Raw genomic sequence first — 20715 nt, forward strand, 5'->3', positions numbered from 1 at the left:
CAAAGCACTTTTTGTTTGGTAAATAGGGAGGTAAATATCACAGAAGTACACCCCTAGTTTTTTAAAAAGGTCCTCTTAATGAATAAATAATAGCACATTAGGTGGACATGCTTGGCAGAGAACCAGTTTTTTCTTTATTTTATTTTTTTATATTTCCCAGTGAAATTTGCGTGATTCTTTTACAGCGTTGTCCCATCTCATAGTTAAAATTATATATTGACCTTCATGTAGCAAAACTATCATAAGCATGCTAATGTCAATATTCAGTTGCACTATAGTTAGAGGATACATTATTTTGATGTTTGTGTAGTCATTTTATATGAAACTAATCAACGAGCATTAATAGGTATCAATCGATTATTGGGCTGAGATTAATCCACAATGAACGCCACGTGAATTTGATAGAACTAAACATTGACTGATGAACTAAATCAAACACCCCCCCCACCATCAAACTTCAAAGATCCACATTTCTTTTCAGTTTCTCACATTCACATGTGAAGAGCAGCAACATTAACGTCAGGGACACTTCATTTTCTAATCTAATTCATTTTTCATAGCCTCGCTGTGTGTTCTGCACCTCGTGATTGTAATGGAAGGTGAAGGTGGCCTACATTTGTAATAATAAGAAATCTGATGGCCCGAGTACCCGAGTGAGGCAGCCTTGAGAGCGCGCTCCATTTTTAATTGATCTTCAACACGCCACCATTAAAGGAAAAAAAAAAAAAAAAAGGAAAAATACACCTGCGGTGCATTAGCACGACATTGAGATCAGTGTCATTATCTTTTGCTCGTGTGCTTTTGCTGGCTAATTAGCTGGTGGTGGTTGTGGCGGGTCCACACAGTATGCGTGGTCACAGGGGCGGAAGACGAAATGGCAAAGGTGATAGTGCTCGGATGGTAATTAATAGACAGGAAAACGTGTTTTTTTTTTTTTTGGTTGAATTGTCTTCTTTCCGGTTTACTCACCCATTACTTGTTTGCTAATTTACTGTCACTAATGATTTAATCCAGCACAGTGAAGTCCACGTCTCTCCCAAGGCTGAACAAGTCAAATTTGGCACCATCTTGGTGCTACGGAACTATGTTGAAGTAAGAGGAGGAGCTTCATTTACTCAGGCCATAGCCCTACTGAATAGAAAAGTAGTGCATAGACACCCTCTTGCTAATCCTGAAATTGTACAATTTGGAATGACAAGAAAATTTGAGGGGCGACACAAGACTACAACCAGCCTTAGAATTCTGTTTTGTGTCGTTTGATTGATTGCACAACTTTTGATGATTCTGACCTTTTTAGAGACCTTTACTATATAGGACTGAACTGTGTTGAATTGCATCAACTAACTATGGCAAGCAGGGGTGAGACAAAATAAAGATTGTGCATCTTTTTGGCTGTATTGATACCCTTTCCAAAGGCAAACGTTAAAAATGTGTAAGGTTTAATCACGATTGACATGTTCGTCAAACAGATGGGGACAAATAATCAATACAGAGAGATAATTTATTTATGATACAGTATCAATGAGTGTCATCTTATGCATCATTTTTATTTGATACAGTATTTCCACAAGTCCAAACACGAAAACGCTGCGCTCCTATGCCACAATAAAGATTTTAAAAATGTATTTGCAATGATCAAAGTCTACAGTTAGAAGGTGTTTAGTTGAATTTGAAAGCAAATGACGCTCAGAGCAGAAGATATAATTTGCAATAAAGACGTGCACTCATTATTTTTCCGGTGCTCAGGTTGTGAACTCGGAGAAAATCATTATGTGTGCGGTGGCGGGGGATGAGGGGGGCTTGAATGAAAATGAAGGGGCGCTTTTGAAACCCCGAAAGCCTTGCAGCTCTCATTTGCTCATAAAATTCTGAGAGGTCGCGGCGGCAGAAAAGCGCAGTTGCCACTCGGGAAATGTCAATGAAGACGAGGCCGTCTGTCCGTCCTGCGTGCCTGCCATCAAAATGGCCCCGGCTGCTAATATAGCCCAACATGAAAGGTGGCCCCATGAAAAGACGGCGTACGTGCTCACCTCAAAGCGTCAATCAGGACCACCGTTCCCGGCTGCTTCCTTCATTGGCGGGCAACAATTCACCCTTATTACATTCCATGACAGACTTTCACAAACTTGTGCATACAATGAAGTTGGAATATGCAGATAAGTCCTCCACGGTAACATTACAGTGTGCCGCCTTAATCCTGTTTGTCCAAATCCAGTTTGCCGCTGGTCCTTATGCATGCACAAACATCTCAAATATCACCGTGTGTGTCCCCACACGGGAATTAATCCACAAATGTATCAAGATGACATAATTTGAAGTTGCGTTTGGTCTTCTAATCGCATAATGGGCTTTCTCCTTAACCTTGCCAACTCTGCGGCGGGACCTCACACAAACTTGTGAATGGCTCTAAAAGCAATTAGTTTATTTTGTGAAACAGAGTGCACCCCCAAGGCCGCGACTTCCCTCCCTCCTCCTCTTCGTCCCACGGCGGCAAATCCCATCTTTGGCTGATGTGATTTGAATTCTGATTCAATGCAGGATGCCCTTCCCGTCGTCCCTCCTTTTGCTCGTTCACTTCAAAGTACATCCAAAACAACAACGGACAACCTGTTGTAAGGGACAGCTTGTTCTATTGAGATTGGTACAAATGGTAAAGTACAAAACGCAAGGATAAGCAGTTCAGCAAATGAATGAATAAACGTGTTTTTGGAAGATGTTTTTTGGGTTAAAATACTTTTAAATATTAGCATTTAATATTTTTCTACATTATTTGTTGTTACAAACTATTGATATTCAACTTGGTAGAATTTTTGTAAGTCAATCCAGTTTGACCTACTTATGGTGATGTTTTGTTACCATATTTTTAACATAGTTATAAAGAAGGTAATTTAGCAAAATACAATAAAAAAGCTTTAACAAATAACCAAATAATAGTGTTTATTTTTCTATTTTCAAATTAATTTACTTATTTGCAAAGGGTGTCACCCATGTGGTGTAAATCAAACTTGCGTCATCTAACCCCTGGTACGAAGGAAATGTGACAAGTGATTCTGTCCCTTTGGTTGTTTGCTTCGATGCGTTATCCTCCTAATTGCTACATGTGACTGGCAAATGGCCTTGTTTATGCCTCCCTGCAGCTCTGATTCCATGCTTGGGCATCTATAGGGTGACTCGGACCAATTCGAAGGCCGCTAATACCACCCCTGTCTTTTATTTTTATTTATTTGGGGAGGACGTGGCTTTTGAAAAGAGAATCCCAGCTGACTCTCCAAAAACTGCAGCCCGCCCGGCCCTCCCTTGGGGCTCATTGCAAGGAATCACAGCAAAAAAGGATGGCGGAAGAGTCTCAAACTGAGATTAATTAGGGTTTGTGTATTATGCCGGGCACAACGGAAAGTGCAGCGCCGGCTTAATGACTTCTTGTCTCGCTCTAAATATGTTGCGCGCCGGCCAATTGAACATCCTGGTCAGGTCCTTTGTTGCCTTGTTGGATAGTGACGCCTAAAACAATAGTGCAGGACTGGCAGAATGAGGTTCTTTTTACAGACAACAGTGGAACCTCTCCAAAAGTCCCACAACAAAAGCATATATTGTGTGTTTGTGTATGCATATCAAATTTTTTTATGTACAAATCAAGAAAATAAATTACACAGTACATGACTAAAATGACGACAAATAATCACGCTCACCAGTGACATATTTGGACCACAACTGAGCACAATACTAAAAATCGTGAACACTGGAAATAATTTATACACTCACCTTGCATAATAGAACAAAATAGAATCATTGGAAATCATCTACAATCTAAAGTCCACAGCAAAGCATGATGAAGTGCACGTATGTAAATGAGCTGTTTGGCATGAGGTTAAACTATACTTCAGGTCCATACAACCTCCTCTTTCCTTGTACCAGCCACGTGGGCTCCCTATAGTGATATTTAAAATTATAATAAGTCGATCAATTTTAATTATGTGAGCCTTTCCATCAGTGAGGCGCATGCTGGAATTAATTAGAATGCATTGTAGTCACTCCAAGGCCACGTTTTCTGCTTAAAATGCACAGACACTGCCAGACACCTGAGGAATGGCACTAATGGAACGACAAAGTTTTCATGTTCTAACAAAGCCGGTGATGGATGTTGTTTTCCTCGCCAGAGGATGGATTGCGGTGGGCCTCAATTGTGTCGGGCCTACCCTTGGTGACACAGTCAATTAGCAGAGTCCTCGCTAATTTTAACCAGAACCCCGTTTGCCATGTATGGCCAAATGTTAAGAAGAAATTGCTTTCCACTTTTGATTAATGTCAGGGCACAGGGAGGCTGGGCAAAAGGTCACGGCAGAATTCCGAAGAGGGTGACCTACAGATAAACACCACGCACGTGTTCTAAATTTAACGATAATTAAAACGCGTTGTGATTAATGCCACTACGCCACTTGCCAGTTAAATACCAACCATTTGGCAAAACAGATATAACAGAACTAAAATCATTTAAGGTTGGCAGGTAGACAGGGGGCAGTAACTCAGATTTTTTTTTCTGAATCCTGGTTGAGGAAGGATATGCGGTTCATGATCGCGAAGAGTCGCCACTAGAAGAAGCATTACCACCAATATGATATCACATTTAAAAAAGCGTCACTCATCGCTCTTCAACAAATTCAAGGTGATGTTAATATTCTGTAATATTATGACGCTGAACATTTCCAATCAGCAGCGAGAGTTATTGTGTCTACAAACAGTGAAATAACTACTAAAGACTCGCTACTGAGGCAGATGCTAGCTAACCATGTTAGCTAACCAGCTAACTAGCTTTGCTGACATCAGTTTGTTTCCGCTCTGACATTACTTCACAAGAGGCAATGAGCACCAAAACAAAAATTTATTTATTTATGTGTTCACAATAGTTCTTAATTCCTGCGATAACAACTCAGCAATTGCTAATCAAAATCCCCACATTGCACAATGAACGACCAATTTGAAATAATCCGCAATCACATGAACACCTCATGCTTGGTCTAAATTGAAATTCACCACCGCCGATTAAAAAGCCACTCCGTGCAGACTTGTAGCACCGCCCCACCGATTGAGCTTGTCCTTTTTGTTCATTTCCACCACAGCGTAATTAGCATCTTCCTCAGCACTCAACCTGTCATGTCAAATTGTCACCTCCACCTCCTCCATTTTGACCACTCCGAAAGGGATTGAGAAAGCCTGAATGCTGGAATTGTTTTACGCTCCGAAGGCGTTGGGGTGGCGTAAAAAGCTATCTCACCTCCGATTACCGCTTCACTCTTCACCCATACTTAGGAATTGCAGCGAAAATGACCTCTCGCAAGAGATTGTTATCCCGACCCATGGCTGTGCATCGACATGGGGTAATTGAAGGCATCGCCACTTGAAACGTTTTTCAAAGAAAAAAAAAATGCTCATAAATGTGGTGATCTGTCCATCACTGAGCCTTGAGCACTTGCCACATTTGACACAAAACATTTTTAGCAGGAGATTGATATTGAAAATCCATTGTGGCCTAGTAATGCAAAAACTGAGACTGGAAAAGGTGGATAGCAAACAAAGAATATTTTCGCTCATGGAAACACTTCACCGCGTCGACAACTTCAGTGGGCAATCAAATGCCGTTTCTCAGAATACCATTTTTCTTTCCTGTAATATAATAATATAATAATTAATTTGAACTACCGTATTTTCCGCCCTAAAAGGCGCACCGGGTTATAAGGCGCACCTTCAATGAATGGCCCATTTTAAAACTTTGTCCATATATAAGGCGCACCGGATTATAAGGCGCGTAAAATAGAAGCTATACTGCATCAAACTGAGGTTGACTAGGGTTGCGGTATGCATCCACTAGCCAATAACCAACGAGCCCTCTGTAAACAATCGCGTTTCTCAAACGATCTCCTATAAAATGATCAGAACTGACTAAAGTTCGATCTAACGCATTGGTACTACTTACCTATGTTTCCCTTCCATATCGATCCGTAGATTTACTCGAAACATTAACAGAGCAGCCTATTTTGACATGAAATAGCCTGGTATGTATAGCAGCTATCGCAATAGCATTAGCCATCCGCAAAGTCTCACGAGCCTCAGCTCGCAATCTCCCATGAGCCTCAGCAAAGTGTAAACAATCGCGTTTCTCAAACGATCTCCTATAAAATGATCGGAACTGACTAAAGTTCGATCCAACGCATTGGTACTACTTACCTATGTTTCCCTTCCATATCGATCCGTAGATTTACTCGAAACATTAACAGAGCAGCCTATTTTGACATGAAATAGCCTGGTACGTATAGCAGCTATCGCAATAGCATTAGCCATCCGCAAAGTCTCACGAGCCTCAGCTCGCAATCTCCCATGAGCCTCAGCAAAGTGTAAACAATCGCGTTTCTCAAACGATCTCCTATAAAATGATCGGAACTGACTAAAGTTCGATCTAACGCATTGGTACTACTTACCTATGTTTCCCTTCCATATCGATCCGTAGATTTACTCGAAACATTAACAGAGCAGCCTATTTTGACATGAAATAGCCTCGCGGGTACAACAGCTATTCGGTGACGCCCCCTGACTACAGTTGCCGTAATGCTGGGAAGCGATGCGACCTTGTAATTTACTAGTCGTACTAAAACGTACTGAAACATTTTGGCAGAGCACTGTGTACAACCAGTATGGATCAACAAATTCATCAGTTGATCCATATATAAGGCGCACTGGCCTATAAGGCGCACTGTCGGCTTTTGAGAAAATTTTAGGTTTTTAGGTGCGCCTTTTAGGGCGGAAAATACGGTAGTTGGAGTTTTGAGTTTTTCCTTGCCCTCCTGGGAGTTTAAGATCAGGGGATGTTTGAGAATATTTGTCATTTTTCACACATCCTGAGTGTTGTTAGTCACCTAAATGTTGAATAGAGGCTGTGATGTACCGAAATCAAATTCCTTGTTTGGCATGCGCAAACATGGTGAATAAAAATTCTTGAATCTTGAAAATCAATTATATACACCCAATAATAAGTGGCTGAAAATATGAAAACCAAAACAAAACTTCACATAAAAAATAAAAATATTAGCATTTCTATCCTTACCTGAGGGCATCCATGGGTCAGAGGAAGTCTTCTCTCTAGCATTCACTTGCTCCCAGTCCAGGTCATCGTCTTTGCCTTGGCTGTAGCCACACGCTGCCAGAGGTTTCGCAAAGTTACAGTCACCTGTGACAAAGATAAAGAATAAGTCAAGACAGAAAATAAACACTAGAAAATACCCGAAGTATTTTGGGTCAGGCACCTTGCCAAATAAATTCTATTTATAGTAATTATTTATGAGTTAGTTGTCATCATTTATTTAGTAGTTATTAAAACAATTGACCCTGTCGCCAATTATCCCTAATAACCACGACCCGACTTTTATATTTGAAATAAAAAAATGGGAAAATTAAACTACAGTTAAAAAAAATAGTCCACAACGAGCTTGCACAATCTTTGCATCCAATGATTCATGCTCTCGATCCTCTCTGGAGTTATTCTTCGTAATCACCATTGTCCAAAACAGAATAAAGAGTAACAAGGATTCAAAAAATAGTCCACGACATGATGGGTCAATGATTGAAATAATCCACAAAGAGGAAAGTTGCCGTAATTTGGTTCAGGCTTCCTGTATCAACACCCAAACCTATGCCCCTTTTTGAACTATTTTTTTTTCCCCCTAGCATTATTGCTGTGACGCTATTGTACTTGCATGATCGATTCCTACATACAGTCTTTTATTCCGGGGACCTTGAAGGCCACGTGGAGTACTTGAGCTGTTTTTCCTTTCAGAAATGGGCTTTCAATAGAGGTACAAATCGAGCCCCCCTCAAAAAAAAAAAACATAAAACCACATTAATCCATCCAACTTTCCATGCTCCTGTTCCACTGTTGCTGTGAGACGGCAAGCCAAAACAATATGTCATCTCTTCTGACATTCTGCAGCATAAAGGCTACAAGCTGATGTGCTTTTTTTTTCTTCTCCATGTTTTCCAATTCATCTCAGCGGTGACATTTTCAGTACAACGTGCAAATGAGCGGCGATCACAAGATAATTAATATCCAGCTGTATAGGGCAGCAGCTAATGATTTATTTGCCAACTTGTCTGCTTTGGGCTGGCGGTGGTGGGGTGGGCAGACATACAAAATGCCAAAGTATCAGAGGTAACATGCTGAGGAATGGTCCACGGGATATTTTTTGTGGTCATTAAAGCAAAGGATGTGACTTTATGCAAGCTAACGTTAGATGGATATTGTTGGCAACAAAAGCACTCGCTCTCAAATGCAAAATATGTATGAACAAAAGAAAAACATTTTGAGTTTGATTTTTTTTTCCCAAAATTATATTTGGATTGGAATTTATTAAATAACTTCAATGTTGCTATGGAAAGATTAGAAGAAATATTAAGTCTTTAAAATGGTGAATAGCAATGACAACAATTCACAATGGACATTATTAATATCTCCACTGCCACTGCAATGGCTTTGAAATGACATTCAAAATAAATAATTTGTACAGAAAAATTCAAAGAATACATTAAAAATTCTGTATCATTAATACCACCATTTGCCATGGAAACATTCTGAGATTCAAGAGAATTTTTACAATTGGCAGATGAGCCACAGAGATCCATAACACAGTAATGGGAAACATTTCAGGAAATTCAAAACAAGATTTTTTTTAAAAAACATAGTGAATCCAACAAACTAAATTCACACATGGACATTATGAATACCTCCTCCATCACCTTTGCAAAATTCCACCAAGAATAAAAGAGCATGTACTTTATACTCAGAGTTTGAAATAAATACAAATATATGCGTTGCCAAGATGCAAGTCGGCGGGCATTTACATGATTCCTTGGCCGCAGCTTCACTGCCACTGGCTGGCTTCCATCAATATTTGCACTCAATAGTTCCAAGATCCTTCGCCTCGCCTCCCCGCGTCTCCCGAGGCCGCCTACCGTCCTTTCACAGCACGACCGCGTACAAAAGAGGTGGCTTTTATCGGTTAGGGTTGATATTCAAAATCAATGGCGTCGGCCAGAGTGAAATGTATTCTGACTCGGCGGGGAAAGAGGAGGAGAAGATGGGGGGCAGGTGGAGAAAAAGTCATCAAAAGGAATACATTTTTTTGGGGGTGATTCATTTGAAATGAACTCTTCGCATTTAATAATGAATCAGTGTCGCTCGCTGTCTTCAAAGCAGACAAAAGAATACACGAATCCAGTTTTCTGGGCTCAAGACAAATTGTTCATTCACAGTATTGGTCGGGTAAGATGGTATCTATTTGTGCCAACGCCATGGCGCTTCCAATTACATGTGTTAGCATTAAGCTAACAGTCTTTCAAGCAAAGTGTCTGCGGCTGTTAACCACAGTTTTTTCTCTGTACTCGTGTTTTACACAACACCCACAAAGTAATTTGATCGATTGGGATTTCTTGCATTCAGACGTTTTCTCTTAGTTCTCTTAACTTGCTAACAGTTTTGCTAGCGCCTTCATTAGAGCTGCTAGAGCTTCCTAAGTGTCTTTTACGTGATCACGCGTGATCTCACAAAAACCGAAGAGCAGCAGAAGACTCGACGTTTACAAAATCGTTGTGAAATGGTGAAACAGTGAGGTGGCTAAAAATGTTTTTTTCTATCAGAAGAAGCCACATGTACACAAAAACAAAAATCTGGTCAAAAGCAAATTAGCTGAGCAGCCATTTATGGGAGCGTTTAACACAATTATCCATTGTCATCAAGCAATAAATCATTGGCAGTCGTTGGAAAATGACCAGTGCTGCTTCTTTGTGATCCGTTTTTCTGGATCTTGTCACCTAGAAATGACACAAGCTTTCCGGTGGCCCCAATCCATCAGTGGAAAGAGGTGAAGACGCCCCGCATGCAAATGAAGGCATCAGTCAATGGCATCAGAATGCCACCTCCCTAGACGGGTGGTTGATATCATCCGCCCCGTCGCCATCCAGCAAAAAAAACAAAAACAGCAGGTCCGCTGGATGTGCCACCAAACAATTTATACCCGAGTGCCAACGCACAACAGTCTTTATATTCTCGCACCGAGTACATTTCAAAGAAATCTATCCATCTTTTTCCCCGGACGAAGCCAGAGGCCACAATCAATACGTCAACCCCTCCGTGCCGCCGCCAATTTCTTCTAAAGATTTTCACCCGCAAGTCAGACTTAAAAGGCCTTTTGTTCCAGCACCTGTAACAAAAAGTCTACTTTTTTTTTTGTGTCTTGAAAGTTTAGCGCTGTACTGCGGCATGCGGCATACCTCGCACACGCCGTCTTGTGACTGAGGGAGGAGCTTTGTCGAGGACAAATATGAAAGACATGGAGTACTGAAAAAGACAGTGTAGCTTTGTAGCTCAAAACAAGTCGTCTTCAAAAATCAAAATCACCATCTCAAACTTCCAAGCTACAAAAAATTATGACCCAAACATACATTTAATTTTTTTTTTAAACCAATGAGAGGTCACTCCACAGTGTGGAATTCTAGGAAGCGCTAATTAGCATCATATTTGCAATTACTTCAGCAGGATCCTAAGAAGAATCAGACTGAGAAAATAGTAGTCGAACAAAAAAAAATAAAAAATCATCCGTCAAAATGTCTGCATATCCGAGTAGAAGGCTGTCTGTCATTGTCAGTGGCTGGGAAGGCTGCGTGTGATGTTTTGCGCGACTGGAAAGTGCATTCATCAAGTTGATCGCAGCCATTTTGACAACGCGGGGCTGGAAGGGCTTTCTTCCCAGTAATGAATTTCTCCGGCGCATTTTTGAAAGAGACCTCAAAACATCACTTTGTTTCGCAAAACGCCAAGCGACGAGCGAGACGGGCCGGGCCGCTTAGCTCGGCAGATTACCCGGTGGAAACGTTCAGTGCCGACTTCTTTATTTCCCGGCGAATCGATGCGGCGAACAGCGAGACGTGATTGATAATGATATTGAGATTGATTGTCTAAATCCTCTCCTGCAGTTCAAACTCCCCAAACAGATAATATATATACATGCAATCCAGCGCAGAGATGGCTCTTGGCAGGAGCTGCCAATAGATAAGTGAAATAGGGCCGGAGTGAAAAGGCCTATCAGTCCCTAAGGGGCTTAAGCCGCAGGATTCCGCAGCTCTACGCTGGCCGCAATAGAGGGAGATAGTCGACATTGGTTTTAAATTACCTGAGATTGCCTCTCGCTCTTGGTCTTCGGGGGGCCACCAACAGCAGACGAGATGTTTGTTAAAACAAGTGTAGACTCGGAGGTGGATTGAGCCGATGGGCGGATTTCTGCCCTGGCGAGCTGGACGGGTAGGAAGGTCGCTAATGGGAAGAATTGGCGGACGTCTCGCCGGCAATGATATTTAACACGAAAGACCGAAGCGGTGCTGATCGCGATATTTTTGCTCCCATGATACAAGGACAGGTTTTTGTTTGATAGCTAAAAGCCTTTTCAAAGTATGGCTAAAAATACATTTTAAAAAATAAATAAAAACCTCTGTCAATGAATCTGGCTTGTTTTGCTTAAAAAAATAAAATACAAATTTGGAAGTAACTCTTAATGTGTCATGTCCCGCTGTCCACTGAATGCAGACAAGGAGATGGTTTACACCAAAATTAGCCTCCGGCATTGATTCCCAGCAGCGCTCAACTCAATACTCCGAGACCGCGAGTAACCGAAACTTCCTTTACTTTCACATTTGATGCAGGTGCAGCCAGGCGTCAATCAATGCCGGGAAGAAGAAAAAGAAGGAGGAGAAGAAGAAGATGTAAGAGACGAAGAAAACTGGTTTCTGGTGAATAATAGCTCCCGGACTGGGAGATCTAAAAAAAAAAAAAAACGGAAGAAGAAAGAGTTCTGTGCTAAATCCCCCCCACCACCACCACCACCACCACCACCTGCCCCCCAATAGACAACAACATCCAGACCCGAAAGTCAATGACCCTTCAGTAAGGCGCTTCAATCCTCCCAAGCTCCATTAAATCAACACTTCTTTGAATTGTGCCTGAGCCGGCCTACAAACGGCGGGTGAAATGCTAATGTTGCTATCAGTGGCTTTACCCTCCTTTTCCCTTTTTCTTTTCTTCCCTCTATGTCGTTCTCAGTGCCTAATTTGTCAGACAAGATGGTAACAATAGCGTAAATTAGTCCGGAGGGAGAAGTTCACGCAAAAAGGGAAGAATTATCGCGTTTGATCACGGAATAAATAAGTAGATTCTTTTGTTTTGTGGAACAATCACTTATGTAGCAAAATCGGGAGGGGTTCAAGGTTGAAAGTCAAAGAAGTAGAAACAGTGAGGCTAATTAGAAAATGACAAGAATGGTTGAAACTATTCCTCTGGCGGGGAGAATCTGGGTTATCGTATGATCATGTGAAAATAGCAGGAATACCAACAATCTGCATTTATACCCTCAGTTATTGCCTTAATTTGACTTTACAACCAACACTGCCCTCGCTAGCTTGTAAATAACTGTGCAATCATTATTTATTCATTTTTCATTCCCACACTAACTTAGCTAATTAATTTTACTGTGTATTTCCATTACATATAGATCACGTCCACAATTTCAAATGTCATTAGCAATGCAATAGTATAGTAACAATTAATCGATTAATCGACTACTAAGCGATCGTCAAACTAATCGGTAATTTTTCAGACGAGAGACTTGAATTGAAAATTGTAACCTTGCCTACTACAAAAAATCTCAAGTCGTTAGTTTTTGCATCACTTCAATGGTAATAGCATTACTGCTGTTTATTCCATTTTTGACCTATTTATATAGAAACTATTTATTGATACATGTATATTTTCGATGTCGACGAGTCTTGCTGTTCACTTCTATAGATTTTTTTTTTTTCCTGCTGCTAAAATATATGGGGATTTTTTATTCTTTGATGTCTTTTTGTAAAATCAGAATCCCCCGTATTGCAAATAAAGTTTTTTTTTTAAATTCTATTTTCAATTGTATTTTATTGTAATTGGTCTGCAGAGCCAGCACATGCACAGACAGGTGCGAGCTCGAGTCAAAGGGTTGCAAATGACGTAGCCTTGACAGATGCAGCTGAAGAGATTTCAATCCCGGCAAGAGCACGCTCTCAAAAAGTGCTGTCTTAGGGTGTTCACGCCCATTTCAAACATGTCGGGTGCTCTTTGTTTCTTGCTCTAAAGTGCCATAAATCATCTGGAGGCTTCATCTTCCCGGGTTCAACGTTGAAAGCGTGAGGTCTCCTTTCAGATGGACTCGCTTTGCTCACATCTTGACAACAGCTTCAATCTGGTCAATACGCTTTATCTCTACCTGTTCCCTAACACAATAGCATAGCGCAATTAAGACCTCTCAGACAGTCAAGTGGCATGAATAAATCACGCCAAAGAATAGAATTGCCAGAATCGCATTAATAGTATTAATTTTTAAATCCAATTATTGTTCAACGGATGCTGACCTATTTTCTAATTCAAGTGTCCTTTCAAATTCTTACACATCAAAGAGTAGCTGGATTCACAATGCGCTTTAAAAGTGCCAACAGTATCATCAAATTACTGGTATTATCACTGTTCACATTTCAGGAACACTTAAAATCATCTGCACATGTCCAAAATGCATTTAGACAGTGTCTATTAGTGCATCATCTGCACATTTGTTTATTTATAACAGAAATCAAAGTTTAAAAATGGACCCACGCAACAAGAAATCGACTTTATCAAGACTTTACCGTTTTACATTCTGTTGCCCTTGTCAGAATTAGAGTTCAATCTTTACACAAAGACACACAATATTGTGGGTTGACCATGTCAGAGATAAAATAAGCTTATCTTTAATACTTGCCCTGGGGAATCGTGTTAATGATTTGCATAAGGGCCACCACCTGTTACACTGCATGTTTTGGTCAGTGCTGCTGTTTTGGTTAGCAACAGAGTTGCAATTCTTAACAGGTACGTACACGACATTGCAGAGAGTCTTCTTTGGTGCAAATCTCTGGATAGCATAAAATAGGAGTGATTATTTGTCTAAAATGGCCGGCGACAAACTGGTAGTACTCTCAGGTATAAAACGCATTCAAGATGGAACAATTACACTGCATGAATCTATTGATTGATCACGCTCCCAATCAAAACTGTCTAAATCAGGGATGCGCAATACGTCGATCGCGATCGACCGGTCGATCGCCAAGCCACTATTGGTCGATCGCGTGATTTTTTTTTTTTCGCACTTGACGCGTGTACAAACAACGGCGCTAACAACACAACACAAACACGCTAGCTCGCGAGATCCCTCCAATTGTCAGAACCCTGTTTTTTCTCTTAAACTTAAGAAAGGGTATAAAAATGAGTGGGGCAGCTGGCCATAGTAAGAAGTATCACTTTCATAGGGAATGGGAGTAGGACTTTATATATATATATATATATATATATATATATATATATTAAAAAAAAAAAAAAATTTGTGGGTAGATCTTTGTGACTTTTCAAAAGTAGCTCGCGAGCTCAAAAAGTTTGCCCACCCCTGGTCTAAATGAATTCCTGCTACCAATCTCTACAACTCTTCAAAACTTTTAAATCTAAATTGATCTGTAGTGCTTGTGGGCAGCATTGCGTCTGTCAAATCTAATCCTTCATGTCTGCTGAGAAAATGTGGCTGCAAAGGTCATGCCACTCATAATAATAATCATACATTTGAGGGAATGCAACTCATCCGGTCAGGCGTCACTCCGAGAGCTCCTGCTTGACCGTCTTAGAAGCCAGTAGGGCTTCTATCAGTTTGGCCAGAGGCGGCGAATCAATCATGGAATTAGGGAAAGCTGCCAAAGTGCTCTTTCACACACCCAACATGAGGTGCTGTCATATATCCAAACATCAAGGACATGAATGACGTCAACATGAAACAGTGTTAATACACCAAATTATTCACTCAAAGCACTCTGAATGATTTATGTCTTATTGCAGGCTTGGACCAAATTTTCTAATTTATCAGTGAGAAAATAATTGTTAAAATGTATTTGTGGCAGCAGTACTGACCCTCATATTCACTTGATACCGGATCACAAAAAACACTGACAGGTCATGAAAAATCCATTCTGATTTTGCATTAACCTTAATCAAATAAAAAAAAATTCTTAAAAAATCATTATCAATGTAATGATTTTTTAATGATTGTAATGATAGTATCGGTATTGGTACAATATATCCATTGCTCTGACACTGTCGTCTTTATTGCCTTTAAATATGAAAGAGTAGCATGGTTATCGATACTGTCCAACAAGTTAACATGTAGCTTTCACGAATATGAAAATTCTCTCACTCAAGCGAACCCACAGTACATAACATTAACCTCGAGTTCCTTTACTGCTGACATGCACAAACACATTATTTGGGGCGGTCGGACCCGTGGCTAATTACTGTCTGGGAACACGACAGAACCGCTTTGACGGGCATGTGACGGAACAAACTGTGACGACTCGTGACAGCAGCGGAGCCAAAAGAGACGACATGATATCGGCGTGATTCAACACTCCCGACGCAATCATGTCTCTTCTGTAACATGGAAGGAGACACGAAACAAGAACAAGTCTGCAATTTTAATAGTAGCTCAGCGAAAAATAGGACCTTTTATTTATTTATTTATTTATTTATTGCGAGGCAACACTCAAGGAGTCCACAGCAATTTGTCAGGTTGACAGGAATGTTGCAACACTTGCGTGAAGCCTAGCTGTGGGCCACCAAGCCATTGAAGGTCTTATTTTTTTTAGTCAAGCCATTTAACATGAGCGTTTTGATACCTGGCAACCTCACAAAACAGTAACCTAGCCAACCAACAGTAAATATGTGAATTTTCGAGGATTTTCATGCAATTAAAAAAAAGGTCACATGCATGTTCTTATTGCAGGCTTGGACCAAATTTTCTAATTTATCAGTGAGAAAATAATTGTTAAAATGTATTTGTGGCAGCAGTACTGACCCTCATATTCACTTGATACCGGATCACAAAAAACACTGACAGGTCATGAAAAATCCATTCTGATTTTGCATTAACCTTAATCAAATAAAAAAAATTCTTAAAAAATCATTATCAATGTAATGATTTTTTAATGATTGTAATGATAGTATCGGTATTGGTACAATATATCCATTGCTCTGACACTGTCGTCTTTATTGCCTTTAAATATGAAAGAGTAGCATGGTTATCGATACTGTCCAACAAGTTAACATGTAGCTTTCACGAATATGAAAATTCTCTCACTCAAGCGAACCCACAGTACATAACATTAACCTCGAGTTCCTTTACTGCTGACATGCACAAACACATTATTTGGGGCGGTCGGACCCGTGGCTAATTACTGTCTGGGAACACGACAGAACCGCTTTGACGGGCATGTGACGGAACAAACTGTGACGACTCGTGACAGCAGCGGAGCCAAAAGAGACGACATGATATCGGCGTGATTCAACACTCCCGACGCAATCATGTCTCTTCTGTAACATGGAAGGAGACACGAAACAAGAACAAGTCTGCAATTTTAATAGTAGCTCAGCGAAAAATAGGACCTTTTATTTATTTATTTATTTATTTATTGCGAGGCAACACTCAAGGAGTCCACAGCAATTTGTCAGGTTGACAGGAATGTTGCAACACTTGCGTGAAGCCTAGCTGTGGGCCACCAAGCCATTGAAGGTCTTATTTTTTTTAGTCAAGCCATTTAACATGAGCGTTTTGATACCTGGCAACCTCACAAAACAGTAACCTAGCCAACCAACAGTAAATATGTGAATTTTCGAGGATTTTCATGCAATTAAAAAAAAGGTCACATGCATGTTCTGCGAACAGCCGGTGAAGAAACAAAAACTATGTTGTATATTAAAACCTCATTCCAAAATGGGATTGAAACAAAAAAAATTATTTTGCGGGGGAAAAAACTGTAATAATAATAGTAAATTATATTTGTAACGCACTTTACATTCGGAGGAATTTCAAAGTGCTACATAGCAAGTAGAAACAAGAAAACAAAGCAAAGACAAGTATAAAACAACTGGATGACAACCAGGATGCAGAAAACAGGAGTACGGAAATGCTAGGGTAAAGAGGTGAGTTTTAAGTCCGGTTTTGAAAGAGTCAGTGGATTGGGGTGCTCTTAGGTGGTCGGGGAGGGAGTAAACGTTGATGTACCCTTTTCAACCCCAAATCTACTCATTTGTAAACAAATACAGCACAGCTATGCTTCTGGCTAGGCGACACGGCTAGTGCTATGCAAATACCAGTACATCAAATAATGACAAATACTAGTGATGCTTTCATAACATCATGATCCAGACTGTTCAAACCAATATTGTCGCACTTTGTCTGAATCCAAAATCAACTCTATTTTTGTCCAAATAAAAGCTTGAGATTTCTTTATAAATGTCATTCCAGAGTATATTAATTTGTTACCTTTCTTGTACATTCTTTCTTTTCAGTGAATGACCTTAGAAAAAAGCTGGGCTGATTTTGTGGAGCTAATAGACAAACGGTAGAGCTGAAACAATGACTTTTGTGAATTTAGAACGTTTCACTCTATAATTCATTCCCCTTTCTTTTCCACACTCTGAACGAGACCTTAATGATGTGACCTGAAGTGAGAAGAGGACAATGGCCGTCTGCCGGCTTGCCTTATCTCTTCCTCTGCACAACTGCTCTGCCTCATTGCGTGCAATTCGGCCTTTTTGGATGAGAGACATCCTTAGCATTGCCTTCCAAATCAAAGCTTCACAAAAGAAAAGAAGAATAGAAGACAGCACAGTTATCTTGGCCAATCTCTGGTGGGTATTTTTCTCCTCTTTATCCACCTGTCAACCGATTGTGGGGATTTTCCACAGGCTTCCTTGCCTGTCTTTAATTGAATTAGCTTGGGATCTCTTCTTTGACCTTGACAACCTAAAGTTCCTTCGTCTTCTTCTTCGTACGCGAGGTAAAACATCAGACCCAAAGTGTTTCTGTTTATTTTCTTTATCTGCAGTCACATGCTATTTTGGCGCCCATTTTTCTCGATAGGGCGAAGGGGGGAGGGGGTTCGCTTTCAACGACATGCGCCGCGAATCGGAGCGACGTGTCGTGTCGTTCCACTGACAAGTGACGACCGGCGATGCATCCGGGCCGGCTGCCAGCGCGCCGGGGTAGGAAGAGCCGGGGGCAAAGTGGGGGAGGAAGATAGGAAGAGGGGGGGAGTCTTCAAGGAGACAGAGGTTTAGCAGTGACTGACTGCCTCCGTCAACAAAGTCTCCTACGTGTCATGTGGAAAGATGTGACAGTCAAGCGACGATTTGTGGCCTAATGCATGTGACGGGCCGCGGTCATGTGAATCATCCGACAACGGCGCTATATCATACCGTCCGTGATATGATACGAAATATTCCTTGTTGCAAAAATGGAAGACAGCAAAGCTAATCAAAGCTTGTACAAGTAAATTAATTCTGCTAAAACAACCATTGGTGCTGTCGAGTCTCACTGACGGTAGCGCTGTATCATACCGTCAATGATGTCATACATGTCATAAAAACACATACCAACGTTCATATTAATAATAAATCCAACATTGATAGTGATCAATACCAGTGTAAAATATTGCTTAGGTGTCTCCTCTGTACCTTTTATAAGAAGAATATCATTTGGTGGCACAATACAAAGATGACAAAAACACAGCACAGTTAGTCTAAGGGAAAATGTGTGGAAAGTTGTGCTATTAATCAATATATTGACCAATAACTCCAAAATAAATCTGATTTCTCTCATCATTTGAATAATCCAACAGTATTATGTCTATGATCATAAAAACACAAAGATGCCATATCAAAGGACTAAGGGACGTTGGTCATAGACACTCTAAAATCAACAAATGAATCGTGAACATATTCAAACTTACTAAAACAGACTTGTTAAATAAATTGTAAAGGTATTTGGGCACACAATTATGTTTGCAAGCATAAAATAACTGCAGAAAATGATTGTCCCCATTCCCCCGCCCATTGATTCGAGTCCCACTCTCGCCTCAAGGTCAACCAGGTAACCGAAACCTACCTTTCCCTCGCTAGGACGAAAGCAAAACACACAGCGGCCATAAATAAACACTAATTGGTAGCTAATTTTCTTAGCTCTTGCCTTGCTTGATTCACCGCCTTTGGGCTCAGTAATGAATTATTCATGGACGTGGCAATACAGCTTCATGTAGACCCCTACGAGGCAGCGCACATTCATTACGGTATCACGTTGCGCGATTCCAGGCACCGACGGCTGGTATTAGAATAATATGCATATTGGGTCCTCTTCCATTCTTTTTCCCGGAGCGTTTGGCAGGCCGCAATATCGCTTCCGCTGGCAGCCTCAGAGAGGGATGTGGTGGCCCTTGCGGCTGACAAAACCCCCTTGTTTGGAGGGAGGGTTGAGAAAGAGGGGAGAGGGGATTAAGTTGGTGGTGGTCACGCTGGCGGGGGGGTGCACGGGGGGTCGTGTGTTCCTAATTTCTGGAGATCCCTGAAGGCACCGCATGGATGTCTGTGGCTGGGTATTGCTGCAGAACAAGCAAGTGAATGGTGTGTGGCCCTAAATGTCACTTGCGAGTAATCTAACGCTGCTAAATGGCAGGTGGCACAGTGTGAGGTATCCGTCGTCCCGCCGGAGACATCCCGACCCCGGAGACTACCAATGTCGTATGCTCAGGCGGCGTCGACGTAAGCGTGATGACAACATGGCTGCCGTGAAGTCCCATGAAAAGATATAATGGAAAAAAAAAACGCGAGTGGGGTGTACTCACTTCGCTGAGAGCGTTCATTCTATTCCTCTTTTTCCACAAGAACAGTGAAAGAAAAAATTTGAAGCTTCAAGTGCATTTCAAGCAAGATTCATGTCAATTTCGAGAACTTTCAGCACGTCGGTTCTTCGACAGGCAAGAATTTCATGTGCGCCATGCAAGTGATGAGTAGTCCTTCACAAGGCTCTAAACGCTCTTTTGTTCTGTCAATTGCACGCAGTTGACTCCACCGGTTCTGCCCATCACTTGAAACAATCAGATGCCGTCAGTCTGATTGCGAGCGAGGTGCCGAGTGGAATTATTCTCAGTGCAAATTGGACTTCCCAAAGTGCGGCTGGCAATATTAGGCGGCGTTAGCGTCAATGCGGGGGCCGACGGAGCGGAAGCTGGCCTGACATCGGGCCCCGAAAAGACAGTGAGGTCGACTGATTAGCGGAGGAATTTGTCGCTTGGCTGCTGAGCGTGTGGTTGCTGATTTAAGGAGGTTGTGTGTTCAAGGCTGCTGCTCTTAAGTCTTTTGATTGCACGGAGAAAATTACATCTGAGATGGCACAAAGCCAGTCCATTTTTTTGTCCTGTGTTCTTTTTCCTGATCTAGAAAATGTTTAAAATCCAAATCATGGATTAATCGAAATAAACAATCAACAGGTTAATTGGTGAATTGAACAAATAATTGACAGATTAAATATTAATAGCCGAACATAAAAAATCTGATCATGAAACGCTAATTTTCATCCTTAATTTGACACTTTTTTCGCACCCTGAAACGAAAACCTCATTTGAAATGCAAATCCTGATTTAAATGCATACTTATTTTCAACCTGAAGCCATACTTGAACACCAAGTCCTTTCTTGAGACAGTAAGTGGGGTGAAGCATTAATTAAGCGTGTTGCTCGCAGCAGCTG

The 20715-nt window shown here is 41.1% G+C and overlaps 1 protein-coding gene across 11 annotated transcripts in view; it reads right to left on the bottom strand.

Annotated features, from left to right (window-relative positions):
* Positions 1 to 20715, bottom strand: part of LOC119136981 (receptor-type tyrosine-protein phosphatase mu-like) — a 102429-nt gene that overhangs the window by 69914 nt on the left and 11800 nt on the right. For all 11 annotated transcript variants that reach the window (XM_037275909.1, XM_037275917.1, XM_037275918.1 and 8 more), the window contains exon 2: positions 7097 to 7219. In XM_037275909.1, the coding sequence (XP_037131804.1) occupies positions 7097 to 7219 (123 nt within the window). The remainder of the gene's footprint in view (positions 1 to 7096; positions 7220 to 20715) is intronic.

Source organism: Syngnathus acus, chromosome 17, assembly GCF_901709675.1.
Source record: "Syngnathus acus chromosome 17, fSynAcu1.2, whole genome shotgun sequence".
NCBI lineage: Eukaryota > Metazoa > Chordata > Actinopteri > Syngnathiformes > Syngnathidae > Syngnathus > Syngnathus acus.